The 17,787-nt window shown below is 43.0% G+C and overlaps 1 protein-coding gene across 2 annotated transcripts in view; it reads right to left on the bottom strand.

The window, feature by feature from the left end:
• The window catches only part of GSDME (gasdermin E), a 64,221-nt gene that overhangs the window by 2,489 nt on the left and 43,945 nt on the right, over nucleotides 1–17,787 (bottom strand). For both annotated transcript variants that reach the window (XM_058724802.1, XM_058724803.1), the window contains 4 exons: nucleotides 14,686–14,847; nucleotides 12,513–12,640; nucleotides 10,569–10,764; nucleotides 631–704 (listed from right to left, as the gene is read on the bottom strand). In XM_058724802.1, the coding sequence (XP_058580785.1) occupies nucleotides 631–704; nucleotides 10,569–10,764; nucleotides 12,513–12,640; nucleotides 14,686–14,847 (560 nt within the window). The remainder of the gene's footprint in view (nucleotides 1–630; nucleotides 705–10,568; nucleotides 10,765–12,512; nucleotides 12,641–14,685; nucleotides 14,848–17,787) is intronic.

The raw sequence follows: 17,787 nt of genomic DNA, 5'->3' as shown, positions 1-17,787 counted from the left end.
TTTTTTAGCCTACAAAGCATGTTCGTTTTGACTCTTTGTAAGTAACCAGACCTTAAAATAATCTAGCCTGGTATGCTCTTGTTCTCTGCCCCAGGCTGAGCAACACCTGCCCCATTCAAGTGACCTCTGGGCAGTGTATTGATGGTTCCTTCTATTAAAAAGGTAAGGCTTAATCTTGACTCTCCAGGGCTAAGGTCATCACTACCTAACTCTGAGACCAGTCTCCTCTTAAATACCTTCCTGGTGAATTTGAGGCAGAGCTGTATCAAACTGGCCTAACCATAACCCTGCCAAATGGTGTCAGGTTCCTTCCCTGCAATGTTGCAACCAAACCTTGACCAAAATTCTCCAAACACTGGGAAAAACATGAGATTTGGAATCTAATGGCAAAGTTGAGAGTCCTACCCTGCTAACAAGTTCTTTGTACAAATCCTTTTCCTCTCGATCTCAGTCTTCCCATAGGGTAGGGTGTGTGGTGTGATGTGGACAGTGTGATACAAAAAAAAAGTGGAGTTAATAACATCTGTTTAAGCTATCTTGAAGGGCTGTTATGGATGAGAAATCCTAAAGGTGTTTTATCAGTTGTCGGGTGCCCATCCCCAGGTCTCATCTGAGAGGTTTCTTACTTACCAAGTGACACAGCGCAGGAATAATCTGGAGTTTACAGCAAGCACCCAGCAGAACTGCTGCGTTGTCTGGCATTTCTGCAGGAGACAAACATCAGTCACTGTCCAAAAAACCCATGGGAACAGGCCAGCCCCTGAATTGTACCTAATTTATACTTTAGTGCTCTCCCATCAGCCAGGCAGAGAACATGCTCAGTCTCAGTAATTACTGAAAAAATGAAAGGTGCTAAAGAGGCAGCAAAGGCCTTTTAGATGGGAACCAGGTAACCAGCTCTGTGTTCACTAGAGGATAGTCCTTGACATTCAATTTGCCAATCAGGAAAAACTGTACAGACTCAAGAAAAAGCAAATTTATGTAGAAAAGTAGAACGTACCTTTTCTTAAAGACAACAAAGGTGAAGAAGGAAGCTTGTGCCCCTCCCAAAGCCAAAGCAAAGGCTTTGAAGGCCAAGAAAAGGGTGCTGAAAAGCATCCACAATCTCACACACACACACACACACACAAAATCTACGTCACCTACCTTCCAACAGGCCAAGACACTGTGTCTCCAGAGGCAGCCCAAATACCCTCAAAAGAGTGCCCCCCCACCAGGAGAAACCTGCTTGACCACTATGCCATCATCAAGTTCCCCCTAATTTTGAGTCAGCCATGAAGGAAACAGAAAAGAATAACACACTCGTGTTCATTATGGAGGTCAAAGCCAACAAGCACCAGATAAAACAGGCTGTGAAGCAGCTGTATGACATTGATGTGGCCAAGATCAACACCTCCATCAGGCCCAATGGAGAGAAGGCAGCATATGTTCAACTGGCTCCTCACTATGATGCTTTGACTATTGCCAATGAAATTGAGATCATCTGAACAGAGTCCAGCTGGCTAAATCTAAATTTTTTCACCAAAAAAAAAAAAAAAAAAAGTAGAACCAAAGATTTGGTGATAAGAGCTGTGTTTGAGCTCTGCTACATATTTAGGGTAGGACTTTGGGTATACCTCTCTGAGCATGTTTCCTCATTTGACCATAGTTTTGTTTCTGCATATGCCAGAGAACCAAGTAAACTATGAAGGGTTCCTTCCACTCAGGTCACTAGTCATTTTGGGGAGAAAAATGCAACATGGCTGGATAAAGGGGTAGCACTGCAGAGCCCACCCCCCCGCCACCCCACACTAGCTTGACACAAGGGGCACCAATGGCACAATGAGTTGGTGCAGGGCTGTGATGAGGCTGAGGGCTACACTGGAAGGGCCCTGCCAAGTCCCAGGAAAAGGAAATCCACATCAATGTTATTAAAAATGGATTTTAAATACCAACCAGGATAAAAACAGACGCAGTTCTAAGAGAACCCAAATCCCTCAGGCTATAACCTTTGAACTGGAAAGGCAAAGAGAGAAATGAGTCACCTGTTGCATCATCTGGTCTAGGGACCACCCATGAACTCCATTTCCTGTATTCGTTAGCAGCCTTATTTATAAATAGCAACATGTCACCAAGGCTGTGGCCCAGCAGAGTACAATGAAAGTACAGAGTACAAGCTCATTTCTAAGACAGAAATGCTGCTAGGAAGATAAGGCAGTTCTCCCTCTTGAGAACCCCCTAAAATTTCATTTAAATGTTGTGTGTGCATTTGCCCACAGAGAGGGTCCACAGTCCATGAATTATCAAGCAGGCCCTTATCCCAAATCAGGAAGATGCAGCTGGTAAATATATGACCCCAGGAGGAAAGGTCACAGGACCGGGAAGGGCAGTAACAAAGTCACCTGGAACATGATCATGTCCTGGCTGAGCCACTGTCATACTTCATCTCCCGTGTTTATGCTTCCATTCCCTCACTTTTCTGGCTCCTGAGTCCCATGTAGTCATCATCCACTCCCCCTTATTCTTAGAAATACTTTAGTTCCAGGTTAGGAGGATAGTCATTCACTATTTTGAGCAATGGTGGTAAGGAGAGAAGGAGGAAATAACAGCATCTGCTTTACAAAGCATACCAACTAATTTTACTACTTTAACTTCCCTGTGGGTGCAGACGATTATCTTCCCCTATCTCAGCACCTAGCAGTGCCTACAACACATAAGAGGCCTCTTCAGTATTTCTTGAGTTGAAATGATTTATTTTGACTGCTCTTCCGTATTCTGACTCTTTACATATGAGACCTGAGGAGTTCACACTTAAGGTCACAAAGTGGTTGAGGAAGAGTTCCAGACACAGGCAAGATGCTGGATAAGTTAAGCATGAAGAGACTGGTTCAAGGTGCAATGTAGGAAGATCCTGAACCCACCTCTTCCTGTGGATTCCCCAAATCTCCAGCTACATATGGAACAATATCCTCTGGAAAAAAAAAAAAACCCGCAACCACCAGAGCAACTCCTACACATCTGGCAAGCAAGGAACATCCCACATTGAAGCAGGTAAGAAAAGCTGAGCCACAAAGTCACCATAAACCCCACCTTTGGCACAGTGACCCACAATTGGAAGAGAACTTAAAAGCTTCTCTATGAAGAGCAAAAAGTTTGAACCCTACATTTTTAAGACAGGCACTGCAGGGACCAGCTCCTTACACCTCTAGCTTTGAAAGCCAATGGGGCTCATGTCCTTGAGACCCACAAGGCTATAGCAAACTGAGAAATGGTTCGTCAAAGCCTTGCACATGGACTTACCTACACCAAGGCAGCCCTTTGACAGGTGTCCAGACTTTCTGTGCAACAGGCTTGTTATCTGAAAGCAGCAATCTGGGGGTGCCTATGTGGCTCAGTCAGCTAAGCATCCAACTTCAGCTCAGGTCATGATCTCACAGTTTTTGGGTTTGAGCCCCACATCCAGACTCAGAACTTGGGGCCTGTTTTGGATTCTGTGTTTCCCTCTCTCTGTGCCACTCCCTGCTCACACTGTCGTTCAAAAACAAACATTAAAAAGAAACAAGCAATCTAAAGGGCAGACACCTCAAACAGAGGAGAGGCCTGCTGGAGTACACTGTAAGGATAGATAGCTGCCAGTGCTTACCATCTTTGCATCCTTCCTCTACCACACTCCAGAGCACCAGTATCGCCTGGAGGGGAGCCATTGCACAGGTCTGATGCTCTAGTTTTTATGGCTGCCAGCCAGAGAATACCTCTTGATCACCTGACTCTGGTGGTGAGCAGGCTTGAGATCCTGGGCCCCATGGGACAGTAACAAATGGAGAGAGTTCTTAGCTGCCTACTACCCCCAGTTTTCCCATGACAGGCCTACTTGAAGAAGAAGGGGAAGATGGCAGCTGAGTAGGAGGAACCTAGGCTTGCCGCATCCCACAAATACAACTAGACAACTATCATATCATGCTAAGGATGCCAGAAATCGATCTGAGGACTGGCAGCATAAACTCCACAACTAAAGGTAGAGAAGAGGCCACATCAAGAAGATAGAGTCCAGAGTTGTGGCTTGAGAGAGAAATGGATCGTGGCAACCGCAGAATGGAGGGAGCAGTGGTCACAGAGAAGGGTGAAACACAGGGGAGCACACAGAAAAAATGAATCCCCACAGCAATTGGCTTGGAAAGCAAAAGGGCACTTATTTCCTGAGTTCTTGCAACCAGTGGTGCTTAAAGCCCTGATTTTTAAAGGACATCGCCTGCCTTCTCTTCAAGAGCAGCCCCAAATAGCCCGCAGACATACAGCATGAAATAGCAATCTGAAGAGTGTCTTGGGGCACACACTGGGGAGGTCAGTTGCTCATCTGAGAGCATGTTCTAGAGAGACAGTGTTCATGGAGAGACCCCTCTGAGAACATAGAAACTGGCAAATGCCTTCCCTTACCCCTTCCATTAACATAAAAGCAGAGTCACCTCTAGTAACCAGGGCAAGGGGCACCTGGCTGGCTCAGTCGGTTGAGAATCCAACTTGGGCCCAGGTCATTATCTTGTGGTTTATGAGTTCCAGCTCTGCACTGGGCTCTGTCTGTACTGACAGCTCAGAGCCTAGAGGCTGCTTTGGATTTTGTGTCTCCCTTTCTTTCTGCCCCTGCCCAGCTTGCATTCTGTCTCTCTCACACAAATAAATAAAAACATGTAAAAAAATGTTAAAGTTCTAAAAAGTGCAATGCCAACACTTGGTACCTAATTATACCTAGCTTCATGCTCTGCAAGAACCACACTTTCCAGCCATGCTTGCCTCATTCCCAGCACAGCAGGTCCCCCCTTCAGAAGAGGGCCCCAAACTCCTGATAACACTGCATCTCCTGACTTACACGTTTTGTGAGGCCTGTGTTCCAGTGGCAGCAGCAATAGATCTCATTAACAAGCAGACCAGAGCACACCTAGTTAAACACACCAACTCAGGCCAGGGACCAAACTCTGTCCACAACAGACAAAGAGAGCCTCTGCAGACTCGTCTGAAGGATAAAGTAGCCAGGACACATTAGAGACACTCCTGGAATCACCAGGCCTTGGGGAACGGGCCATTACACTGCAGAGCACTACAGGATCTCTTCTTCATAAAGCCTTTACCTAAGGGTAAGAACAGAAGATGTAGCTAACTTTCCTAACAACGAAACAGGCACAGAGACTTAGACAAAATAAGAAGACATTTTGTCCCAAATGAAAAGACAAGGCTATCTCAGAAGTTCTAAGAAAAACAGATATAGTACCATGCCTGGTAAAGAATTTAAAGCTGTGATCCTAAGGATTCTCATAGGACTTGAGAAAAGAGTGGAGAACACTAGGGAGACCATTAACCCAGAGATAAGGAATAACATAGCAGAGATAAAGGGCTCAATAAACAAAATGAGAAACACTCTTGATGGAATGAGTATCAGGCTGGAAAAAACACAGGAATCAATTAATGACAGAAAAGACAGTAATGGAAAGAAATCAAGCTGAACAAAAGAGAAAAAATAATTATGCAAAACAAGAATAGACTTAGGAAACTCAGTGACTCCATCAAATGTAATGACATTCACATTATAGGAGTTCCAGAAGAAGCAGAGAGAGAAAAGGAGCCAGAAAATTTATTTGAAGAAATAATAGCTGAAAATTACCCTGATCCAGGGAAGGAAGCAGATATCCAGATTCAGGAGGCACAGAGAACCTCCAACTAAATCAGCAAAAGCAGATGCACACCAAGACATACTGTAATTAAAATGGCAAAATATAGTGATAATGAAAAAATATTAAAAGACAGGGGCACCTGGGTGGCTCAGTCATTTAAGCATCCAACTCTTGATTTCAGCTCAAGTCATGATCTGAGGGTTGTGACAGCGAGCCCAGTATTGGGTTCTGCACTGGGCATGGAGCCCATTTAAGATTCTCTCTCCCTCCCTCTGCCCCTTCCCCACTTGTTTGCTTGCACTCTCTCAAACAAATAAATAGGTAAATAAAAATTTAAGAATAAAAGCAGCAAGACAAAATAACCAGTTACATACAAAAGAAAACACCATAAGGCTATCTGGATTTTTCAGCAGAAACTTTCCAAGCCAGAAGGGAGTGGCAGGATATATTCAAAGTGCTGAGTGGGAAAAATCAGCAGCCAAGAACACTGTCCAGCAAGGCTATCATTAGAATAGAAGAGAGATAAAGATTTTCCCAGATAAGCAAAAACTAAAGGAGTTCATGGCCATTAAACCAGCCCTGCAAGAAATACTAAAGGGGACTCTGACTAGAAAGGAAAGATAAAAAATGACAGTATGAAGGTCAAAAACACAAAAGCAATAAAAATGAGTATTTCTGTGAAAAAACAGTCAAGGAACTCACAAAAAAGACATAAAATATGACACCATGTACTTAAAACATGGAGAAAGAAGGAGTAATGAGTGGGTTCAAACATAAGTAACCAACTTACATGCAGAAGATGTTATGCTATGTTATGTTCTGCTACATGCAGAAGATGTTATGTACACACCTAATGGTAACCACAAACCAAAAGCACTAGTAAAGAGGCAAAGAATAAAGAGATAGAAATGCAAATATATCACTAAAGAAAACCAGTAAACCATGAAAGCAAGAAAGGATCAGAGAAAATGTTCAGAAACAACCACGAAACAAATAATAAAATGGCAACAAATACATATCAATAATATCTTGGAATATAAATGGACTAAATGCTCCAATCAAAAGATAGAGAGTAACAGAGTAGATTAAAAAATAAGACCCATCTATATGCTGCCAACAAGAGACTTATTTTTAAAAAAAAATTTTTTTAGTATTTATTTTTGAGAGAGAGAGAGACAGAGTGGAAGCAGGGGAGGGGCAGAGAGAGAGGGAGACACAGAATCTGACACAGGCTCTAGGCTCTGAGCTGTCAGCACACAGCCCGACGTGGGACTCAAACTTGGGAATGGTGAGATCTTGACCTGAGCTTAAGTCAGCAGATGCTTAACCGACTGAGCCACCCAGGCACCCCAACAAGAGACTTATTTTAGACCTAAAGACACCTTCAGATTGAAAGTGAGGGGATAGAGACACATTTATCATGCAAAAGGATGTCAGAAGAAAGCTGGTGTAGCAATACTTATATTGGACAAAATAGACTTTAAAACAAGACTGTAACAAGAGACAATGAAGGACACTATATAATAATAAAGAGGCCATCATCCAGCAAGAAGACATAAAAATTGAAATATTTATGCATCCAACATGGGAGCACCCAAATACATAAAGGAGTTAATAACAAACATAAAGGAAATAACTAATCTATAATAATACAGTAACAGTAGGGGACTTTAACACCCCACTTACATCAATGGACAGATTATCTAAACAGAAAATCAGCAAGAAGATGGCTTTGAGCAACACACTGGACCAGATAGATTTGACAGCTATATTCAGAACATTCCTTCCTAAAACAGCATAATACACATTCTTTTCAAGTGTACAAGGAACGTTCTCCAGAACAGACCTCATATTAGACCACAAACAAGCCTCAACAAACTTAAAAAGATCAAAGTCATACCATGCAGCTTTTCTGACTACAACATTATGAAACTAGAAGTCAACCACAAGAAAAAATCCGGAAATACCACAAATACATGGAGGTTAAATAACATGCTACTAAACAATAAATGAGTCAACCAGGAAATTAAAGACAAAATTAAAAATTACATGGAAACAAATGAAAATGAAAACATGATGGTCCAAAACCTTTGGGATGCAGCAAAAGCAGTCATAAGAGGAAAGTGTATAGCAATATAGGCCTGCCCCAACAGCAAAAATGTCAAATACACAATCTAATCTTATACCTAAAGGAGCTAGAAAAAGAACAAACAAAACCTAAAACCAGCAGAGGGAAGGAAATAATAAAGACTAGAACAGAAATAAATGATATAGAAACTAAGACAATAATGGAAAATCAATGAAACCAGGAGCTGGTTCTTTGGGGGGGAGGGGGACAAAAAAATTGATAAACCTCTAGCTGGACATATCAAGAAAAAAGAGAGAAAGGACCCAAATAAAGTCACAAATGAGAGATTAAAAATAACAAACACCACAGAAATACAACTATATGAGAGTAGTATAAAAAACTATGTGTCAAAAAACTGGATAACCTAGAAGAAATGGATAAATTCCTAGAAACATATAACCTACCAAAACAGGAAAAAAAAAAAAATAGAAAATTTGAATAGATTGCCAGCAAAGAAATTGAATCAGTAATCAAACAACTCCCAAGAAACCAAACTCCAGGACCAGATGGTTCCATAGGCAAATTCTACCAAACATTTAAAGAAGAGTTAATAACTATGCTTCTCAAACTATTCCAAAAGATAAAAAGGAAGGAAAAAAGTTCCAAATTCATTCTATGAGAGTAGTGTTATCCTGATAGCAAAACCAGATGAAAACACCAAAAAAACCCAAAACAAAACAAACAAACAAACAAAAAAAAAACAGAATTATAGGCCATTATCTCTGATGAACATGGATTCTAAAATCCTCAAGAAGATACTAGCAAACCGAACCCAAACCCAATACATTTAAAAAATCATTCACCATGACCAAATGCAATTTATTCCTGGGCTGCAAGGTTGATTCAATATTCACAAATCAATGTGATACATCACACCAATAAGAGAAAGGATAAGTTGGTTAAGGATCTGACTTCAGCTCAGGTCATGATCTCATGATTCATGAGTTCAAGCTTTGTGTCGGGCTGTATGCTGACAGTTCAGAGCCTGGAGCCTGCTTCAGATTCTGTGTCTCCCTCTCTCTCTGCCCCTCTCCCTGTTTCTCAAAAATAAAAAAATAAAAAAAATTTTAATAAGAGAAAAGCTAAGAACCAAATGATCACTTCAATAGACACTGAAAAAGCATTTGACAAAGCACAACATCTATTCATCGTAATAACCCTCAACAAAGTAGGTTTAGAGGGAACTTATCTCAACATAATAAAAGCCATTTATGAAAAACCCACAGCTAACATCATCTTCAATGGGGACAAACAGAGTTTTCCCCTAAGGTCAGGAACAAGATAAGGATGTGTACTCTCACCACTTTTATTCAACATAATAGTACTAAAAGCCCTAGCCACAGCAATCAGACAACAATAAAAAAGGCATTCAAACTGGCGAGGAAGAAGTCAAACTTTCACTCTTTGCAAATGACATTATACTATGTATAGAAAACCCAGAAAACTCCCATCAAAAAACTAGAACTGATAGGGGCATCTGGGTGGCTCAGTCAGTTGAGCATCCAAAACAACTGACAGCAGTTGTTCTGACAACTTGTTGTCAGAAACAGCAAGTAAATCTCAGGTTACGTGTCAACTCCCAGTGGCTGCCTATGTGCAAGGCTGCAGAGAATTTGAAACTTTGTCCAGGTTTCAAGGAGAAGGGGACTGTGATGCATTCACCATTTCAGCCACATACTGCATATTTCACATCACTGAACTAGGCTATTGATAGAAATATTTCAACAAGTAATAGGGTATGTGAAAAAAGAAAAGGCCCTTCACAAACTGGAAAACTCTGGCCCGTAGATTAGCCCCTAATAGAATGGCTATATCGAAAGACTCGAGTACACTGATGTTAACATCAGGGAGGAAGGGTCTCTAGTAGTGTTCCACAGGCCTCTATTTTATGTCCTGTCCTAGTTAAAACATGTATCCATGACTTCGAACACAGCATATATTCATAGCATATATACGTAACATGTATTCGTTGGCACGTAGAGCTAGCAAGAGGGATCCTGTCTGATTAATTTTTTAAAACCTGACAATCTCCTTGGCCTCTGTTTGTCTGTGGTGCTGGGGAGCAGCCATGAATGCATCAGGAAGTCAACACCTTGACTAATATCATCATGAAGGGAAGTTGTGGGGACAGAGATCCTAGGCTGCTGTGCCAGGTCTTGCCTTTCCAAGAAGGAACTGGAAGCCCAGCCTCCTTACATAGGATGACTACCTTCTGATACCCAAGACCCTCTGGCATGGTGAATCCTGGATGGGAGTGATAGAGGAGTGGCAGGGCAGGGTCCACTGCTAGATAACCACTGTACCACTGTGCTCCAGAAGGGCCATCCCAGGACCATCGTGGAAGCTGTGTTGCTGCTGGGCCCAGTATCCTAGTGCATTGGGATACTCTCTACAGTCTCCCTGCCCAAATGTACACAAGGTGGCCAATAAGTCTGCAATGAGGGTCAGAAGTACCAAAACACTGGAGGAAAAAGCAGTAGGCAGATGGAAGCCACTTCCATGCAGCAGTGTCAGGGCTCAAGTATGAATCACAGGCTGTGTTTGAGAAGATGCCTTCCTGTGCCGCTGAGGGTATGTGCCTGCAGACAGCCCTCCTTGGAAGAGAAAAGAGAGAGTAGAGGAAGCTGGCATCACACTCAAGTCTGTGACTTTCCATGGCAATGATATAAGTTTCCTCAGCCTTTCACTTACCCTCCCTGTACTGCTGAAAGGGAAGTAACCATATTTACCACATCTTCCACAACAATAAGCAAAGCAATTTCAAAGCCACAACAGCACTTCTTTCTCTCTTTCCATACCTGCTAGTGCACTGACCAAGAAGTAGGCTGTAGAAAAGAGTTCCTGGTTGCTGATTGCATCCTCTGGGCCTGGACACTTGCCCTGCATTCTGTACCCCACCAGACACAGGAAAGCCATGAGGCCCTGCTGCTGTGGGGGCGTCAGCTTCCCCAGTATTGCCATTGGGAGTGACAGGCCACTTAATATGTCCTCACACTGCATAAGGAAGAGAAAAGAGATGGATGTAGTAAAGCCAGAGGCCAAGCTGAGCCTCTCTGCCCCATGACATGCACCCCCTTGCCCTTCCACCATCTCCCAAGTAAAGCAAAACCCTAATTCCTTTCTGTTTTTAAATTACTAATCCGCCAGGTTAGATTTCCTCATAAGAAGAGTAAACAGCCTTGCCCAGGTACTATTCTTTCACAGCAAGGGTAAAACGGATACAGGAAAGCCTTCCAGGACAGGGCAGGGTCTGTCCAGTCGTACCAGAGATCAGGAACAAGTGACTACATGCAGCACTGAGGGGAACATAAAAACATTATCCCATCATGTTATCCAGCTTTAAACTTGGCACAGCAGCCCCCAACCACATTCCCAGCTAGACCCAGGGCAGCCCCATTCATGAGCATTGGACCTGCTGGAAGGCGGGTGGCCCTGCCAGTAAGGAGTGAGCTCTCCTCCATCATCACCTTCACATCAGATGCATTCGTAGAAGAGCCCACTGGCCCCCACTACCTGGGAAGCTTCTTTCTCCTGCACTTGACAGGACACCTGATCTTCTTTCCAAATGTACTACTGGTCTGATATTTCCCTCTTGGAGCTATTCTAGGAAGTATAAGTCAGGGGGCTTTTTGAAACATGTGTGTTCTCCCTGGGGCTAGTACACCCACCTCTGAGCTGCACATCACCCAGAACACCCAGATGTCTTGGACTGTTAGACTCTCTCTACAATTATAGGGTCCCCCACCGGTGGCCAAGCTCTTTTGGTACAGTCCAATTTCAAGAGTGGAAAATAACATGAATGCTCTTCTGGAAATCATAAAAGCATTGAATCAGAAAATCAGAGTTCAAAATCTCTGAATAATAGAAAAAAGAAAAGAAAAACCTATCATATAAATCATCTGCTCTAGCCCCCTTAAGGAAGGAGAGTACAAAGTCTGGCAGGTTGCCAGGTGGTGTGTCCTTTACCATTTGTACAACTAATAGTTAAGGAACTCAACCAGAAAATCCTGCTGCTACAAACCAAAAAAAATGCAAAGGCCTGCTTTTCAATCTATTCTAAATAGAATAAATTGACCTATTGGACTCTGCCACACAGCCCCCTTGTAGTGGGGCTGAATAGAGGCCCCCAAAATATATGTTCACCTGGAAGTTTAGAGTTTGACCTTATTTGGAATTAGAGTCTTTGCAGATATAATTAAAATAAGGATCTCAAGATGAGATGCTCCTAGGCTGGAATGGGTCCTACATCTAATGGTGACCATCCAATGGTCCTTTAAGAGACAGAAAAGGAGAAGACATCAACACAGAAGACAGGGGCATAGGAAGACAGAGTAGAGACTGTAGCAGTGTGGCCACAAGCCAAGGAGCATCAGGAGCCACAAGAAGCTGGAAGAGGCAAGGAAGCATCCTCCCCTAGAGCCTATGGGGGAAGCATGGCCCTGCTGACTTCTCAGCTTCAGACTTCGGGCCTCCAGAACTGTAAGATAATTTGTAGTAATTTGCTATGACAGCCCGAGGGAACCAATCTGCACTTCGATTCTTGACATCAGCTACCTTTCTGCATTTAGATAACTAAGGATCTGGGAATAAGAAAAAAGAAGCTTTAAGGTTTAAAGGAAGTGAGGAAATTTTAAATGCAATTTTATCCCAGCTCACAGCCTCATCCCAAGAGGTCTAGCCTGTCCACATCTCCCGAAAACCCAGGTAGAAGCAGCACTGCCTTGAGAGGTCTGTGGTCTTACCACTTGTTCCAGGACCACAAGCAATTCTTCATCGAACAGGACCGCCTGGAGGATGTCACTAAGTGCTGTCTGTTGCTGTTCTGGCAGCTCCAAAAACAGATGGAAATCCCTCTCCAAGAGCAGAGTCCCTGTGAAAACAGCAGAGCACACCGAGCATCGTGACTCCCATGCGTGTCTCAGAACAAGGGACAGGAGCCTTTGCTTTTTATAGTAATTGTCCTCAGTTCTTTGAAAGACACATGCAGAAACACATGCAGTAACACACAATGGAACTAGGAAGCAAAAGACATCGAGCTAGATAACACCTTGCGTGTTTTTCAATAACCACTCACACTACTGCAAGAAGAAAGAAGGGGAACAAAAAGAGAAAAGAAAGAGGGCCACCCGAATTCATTTCAGACTTAACTCTTTTTTCTGAGGACTTACTAAATATTAAGTCTACTTTCTGGAAAAGTCTAATCAATTATTTAGACTCCTCTTTAGCATGATTTCTACAGAAGTCAATTATCAAGGCTGAATTACTAACCATCACTCAATACTTTGATAGGGCTTTGCAGCCATGCAGACTCCAAAGTCCATTATTTTCCATGTCCTTTCTTTTAATACCATGCATATTTTTATCCTTTAATATTTAATGCTTACTTTTCAAAGAGTCTGGCACCCTATTTTTATGGCAAACACCAGCCATTCCATTTTTCCCATTCATTATTCTTCACCCATCCTGGAGAATGGGCAGGTGCACAGACCCACAGCTGGGTTATGCACATCTTCTGCAGGATGCTTGAGGCTCTCTCCTTAAAATCTTTTCTGTATTTTTTTAAACAACACTGAAATACTTCTAGTAAATTAAGCCCAGTGAGGATTTAAAAACAAGATTTGATAAACCAAAACCGTTTCATATGCAGAAATGCATACTAATACATAATGCACTACCTCTGCTGATGGCAAATTCCAGCACACAATGGTCAGAGAGCCCCATGGAGAGGAACAGGTCACATCAGTCACTGACCCATTCAAATACTTCTCTATAAATACAGCTAGGTCTTTGCCATGCCATCCTGGAGAGAAGAGCTTTCCTGGTTGGTGTAAAGTCCAAGGGCATAAAGGCCAGGCTGGCCCCCACCCTACTCCACATCAGGCTGATTTGAATGGCCAACTGACAGAGTGGACTGGTGGGAAAGGAAATGATAAGCTGCAGTCCATGAACTCTTGTCCCTTCCCTGGAGCACAGTACATGGCTGCAGGGCCACTCTGCTGTGTCCTAACCTACGACCATGCTTCAATGGCAGCTGGAAGTCAGACCCAACTGTCAGTCTCAAGGAGGCAGAGGAGGGGCCCGCAGCCCTGCAAGATGGAAAAGCCCTATCCTTCCCTGCCATTTCTTCCAACCCTGATGCTTTTGCTACAGAAAGAGAAGTATCTTCTAGTTTGGGACCCTCTGAAGCCCCTTAGATGACAGTCTCTTCTTATCCTCCTGGCCATTCTCCAGATCATTCTGAGCTGTTTCTAGCTCTTTTTACCAAGTTCTTACCCAGTTATTTGTTTCCCCTTTTCCTTGTCCATTTCCTCTTTGGCTACATACTGCACTCCTCCCCGCCCCCACCCCCCGCCCGCCCACACCACCACAAGAAAAGCCAACTTTTTAAAACACAAAATCCTATGAAGAATAAAAGGAATTGCTGCAGGCAAGTCACAGGTACTCCCCTCCTCCTCACCGGATGCAGGGCTTCAAGCCACGTGGATAAAGAGCCCCCAAGAGAGCATTTTGCAATGCTGACGAAAGCCTTGCCTGTGCTGGCAGTGAAGGCTGGAATGTAATGAAACAGATGCAAAATTTGGGATATCGCTCTTTGCTGCTAACTAGCTACTTTTAATAGTCTGCGAGTCTTCTATGGATAAAATGAAAGAAAATGCCAAAGCCCAGACTCTTTCACTCCTTAGTCTTCCACCCTTTCCTCAAAACATGGCACCCAAGACCTGAGGTTCCCTAAGATTCCACAGAGGTGCATCCTGCTGAGTGGACTAGGTCTGACTTGGAAGCATTGTTCCCTCTGTTCTCAAGTGTTCTCCATTAAGTCGCTGAGGAGTCACCGCTCCTGAAGGCCACCTCACCTCATGAAGTATAGTACTAAAGCAGCAATCAGATCACCACAGCCCACCCTGCTGACAATACCTTGTTTTAAAACATTCAGCGGCCAATCCAGGGCAGATGGTCCTGGTCCAGAATCTGGCATTTCCCAAAACGGAAATTCTTCAAAGGACGAAAGGTCCAGGAAGACATAGTCACTTCTGTGAATCTCAAAGCCACCATGCTTCCCTTGTAGGAGGCAGAATTCTGTAATGTGGGAGAAAAGGACAAGCCAGGCACAGGGTCAGCTGAGACTTGTTGGCACATCTCAAACCCAGGATTACTTAATAGGGAAGTTGGGGGGTGGAGGGGAACACATCCACTCTCTGACCCCATAAGCCCACTTCCTACACATTACACTGTTTGATGAAAAGTCAGCCACTTCCTAGAAATACAGGAAAATGGTTGTTCTCAACATAAAGCTCTCCAGTGTGTCCTCTCTGAACAGGTGGGAGGCAATCTTTTCAACATCAGAAGTATTTCCTTAGCCTAACTTGAACAAACTGTTAAATAGCAAAAATTCAATTGAGTACATTTTAAAATGACAGCAGTTGGGGCCAGTGGTTTTCTTTTTTCTTTTTTTTTAATTTTTTTAATGTTTATTCTTGATAGAGACAGAATCCGAAGCAGACTCCATGTTCCAAGCTGTCAGCACAGAGCCTGATGCAGGGCTTGAACTCACGGACCGCATGATCATGACCTGAGCCCAAGTCAGACACAAAACCAACTGAGCCACCTAGGTGTCCCTAGTGGTTTTCTTTTTAATAAAGCCAAATCAAACATCTTCCCATGTTTGAAACAAAAAATTTGAATTTGATTAATAAATTTGATTTGATTGAACTGATGATATTAAAGTATTGACAATATAAGTATATGAGTGGTATGTGGTTGTAGTTTTCAAGTCTTGTCTTTTATTCATTAATAAATAAAATAATACTCAACAATTAAAAGTGAATTTCTCACTGGGTGTTGTATGGAAACCAATCTGACAATAAACTTCATATATTGAAAAAGAAATAAAAATAAAAAATAAAAGTGAATTTCTGATTTCTGCAATTGTATAAGTGAATCTTACAAATGTATTGAGTGAAAAGACCAGACTCAAATAAATACAGTCTCCATGAATCTATATAAAGGCAAAACTTGTCTTTAAAAAAAAAAAAAAAAGGCTCATCTTCAGATATACTGAAGTATTTATAGATAGAGCAATACAATGCCTAGGATTTGTTTCAAAATTATTGAATGGGATGAAGGGAGGTGGTCAAGTTGTAGATGAAACACAAATCAACCCAGTTATTAAAGCTGGTACATGGGAGTTCATAGTATTATCTCTACTTTTGAACATGTATAAATTTTCCATAAGTTTTTTCTAAATAATAAAATATTTCCTTAAATATGTCCATATTTAAGAACCTAAGGTAACAGTTATGTGATAGTTATTATGTCCTTAATAAGCAAAAATAGCAAGTGCACTCATGAATTAGGGCTCTTTTTATCTTTCTATTTAAATTGTTTTTAATGTTTATTTTTGAGAGAGAGAGTGGGAGTGGGAGAGGGGCAGAGAGAGAGAGAGAGAGAGAGAGAGAGAGAGAGAGAGAATCCGAAACAGGTTCCAGGCTCTGAGCTGTTAGCACAGAAGCCTGACATGGGGCTGGAACCGACAAGCCGTGAGATCATGATCCGAGCCAATGTCGGGCACTTAACTGACTGACGCACCCAGGTGCCCCTTATGCTTCTATTTAATCATTTGTGTACTTAAGCACAGGCTACAGAATTAAAATATGGATGGCATGAGGATTAGCACATATTTTTACTTGCTTGTGGGTACTAATGACAAAAATCAAATGGCTATCTAAAGACAAATGAAACAATCCTTCCTTTCTGCACTCATCCGACCCCTGGGCATCTGGGGCACCTGGGGTACCCCTGGCTCACTGTGCCCTTGGCACCAGGCACTGAGGCAGATGAATGTGAACCAGGCTTCAGGTGTTAACCTTGCTCCCCCAAGACAGCCACCATGACAATTAACATAGGCTCAAATCCTGCCAAGAGCCAGGCAGGCCCCCCAGCTGGTAATTTAGGAGTCTATGGCATCAGCACCACTCTTGCCTATACACATGCACGGACCCCTGGAGACACTGCCAATTCTTTCATTGTTTTCGGTGTTGGGCACTGTGCCAAGAGCCAGTGACACAAAAGGACTATAGTCCAGGCCTCAACAGTAAGTAAGTATGTTACAAGTGGGAAGACATAGCATAGGGGTACTGGAGGAGGTGCACAGGTCCCTGAAGCCAAAATGGCAAGAGCAGAGAGAGAACCAGAAAAAGTTTCGTGGATGAAGCAGTGTCTAAGGAGCCTCCTAAAGTTTGGTAAGAATTAGCTGGACAAAGAGGGCAGAGAGCACACAGGCAGTCATGGGGCTCTGGAATAAGGGCCAGACGAGTGTTCCTAGACAGTGGGTTAACTCTGGCCAGATGGCTACATCAACAGCATCTGGAGATTAGAAGGAAGGCTAGACACCTGTTGGGGCTGGACCACAACACACCTGAAATGCAGACTTTGTCTTGGGACAAAAGGAGCCCTTGAAGGGTGTTTACGCAGGTGTATGAAATGGCCACATTTTTATTTTTAAAGAATCATATTAGTTATACTGCTAGGATGGAACAGATGGGGAAAGATTCACAGAAGCGGGGAAGCCAATTAAGAGTGTGTGGCGGGACTTGGTGGGGAAATGCTATTGGGGCCAGTAGACCTGCAGACAAGTGCACTGACCGAGGCTGAGTCAGGGGCACAGGTTCATGTCCACAGGGCATCCAATCAGAAGTATGCACTGAAAGGACACTGGCATAATGCCTAATTGTACGAAGTACAAGGCTAAAGTTCAAAACCATAAAACGACGTCTATGATTGGCTATAAGAGGAGAGCTATTAGTGAAGGAAGGGGTCATGGATGAGAGAATCTCTTGGCTTCGACAGGCCACATGGTGCCTCCCACAAGGGACTCAGAGGAGTCGGCCTCCACATAAAGTTTCAGAGGACAAACAGGATCCTTGTCCAATGTATCCCCTCTCAGAAGGTGGGGAGGAGACATCAGGCAGCCTCTTAAGGGCCCTTCTGGCCCCTGCAAATCTATGTTTATGAAGCCAG

Source organism: Neofelis nebulosa, chromosome 4 (genome assembly GCF_028018385.1).
Source record: "Neofelis nebulosa isolate mNeoNeb1 chromosome 4, mNeoNeb1.pri, whole genome shotgun sequence".
In the NCBI taxonomy this organism is placed as follows: Eukaryota; Metazoa; Chordata; class Mammalia; order Carnivora; family Felidae; genus Neofelis; species Neofelis nebulosa.
The sequence above is the reverse complement of the archived record's forward strand: the minus strand, read 5'-3'. Positions and strand labels throughout refer to the sequence as shown.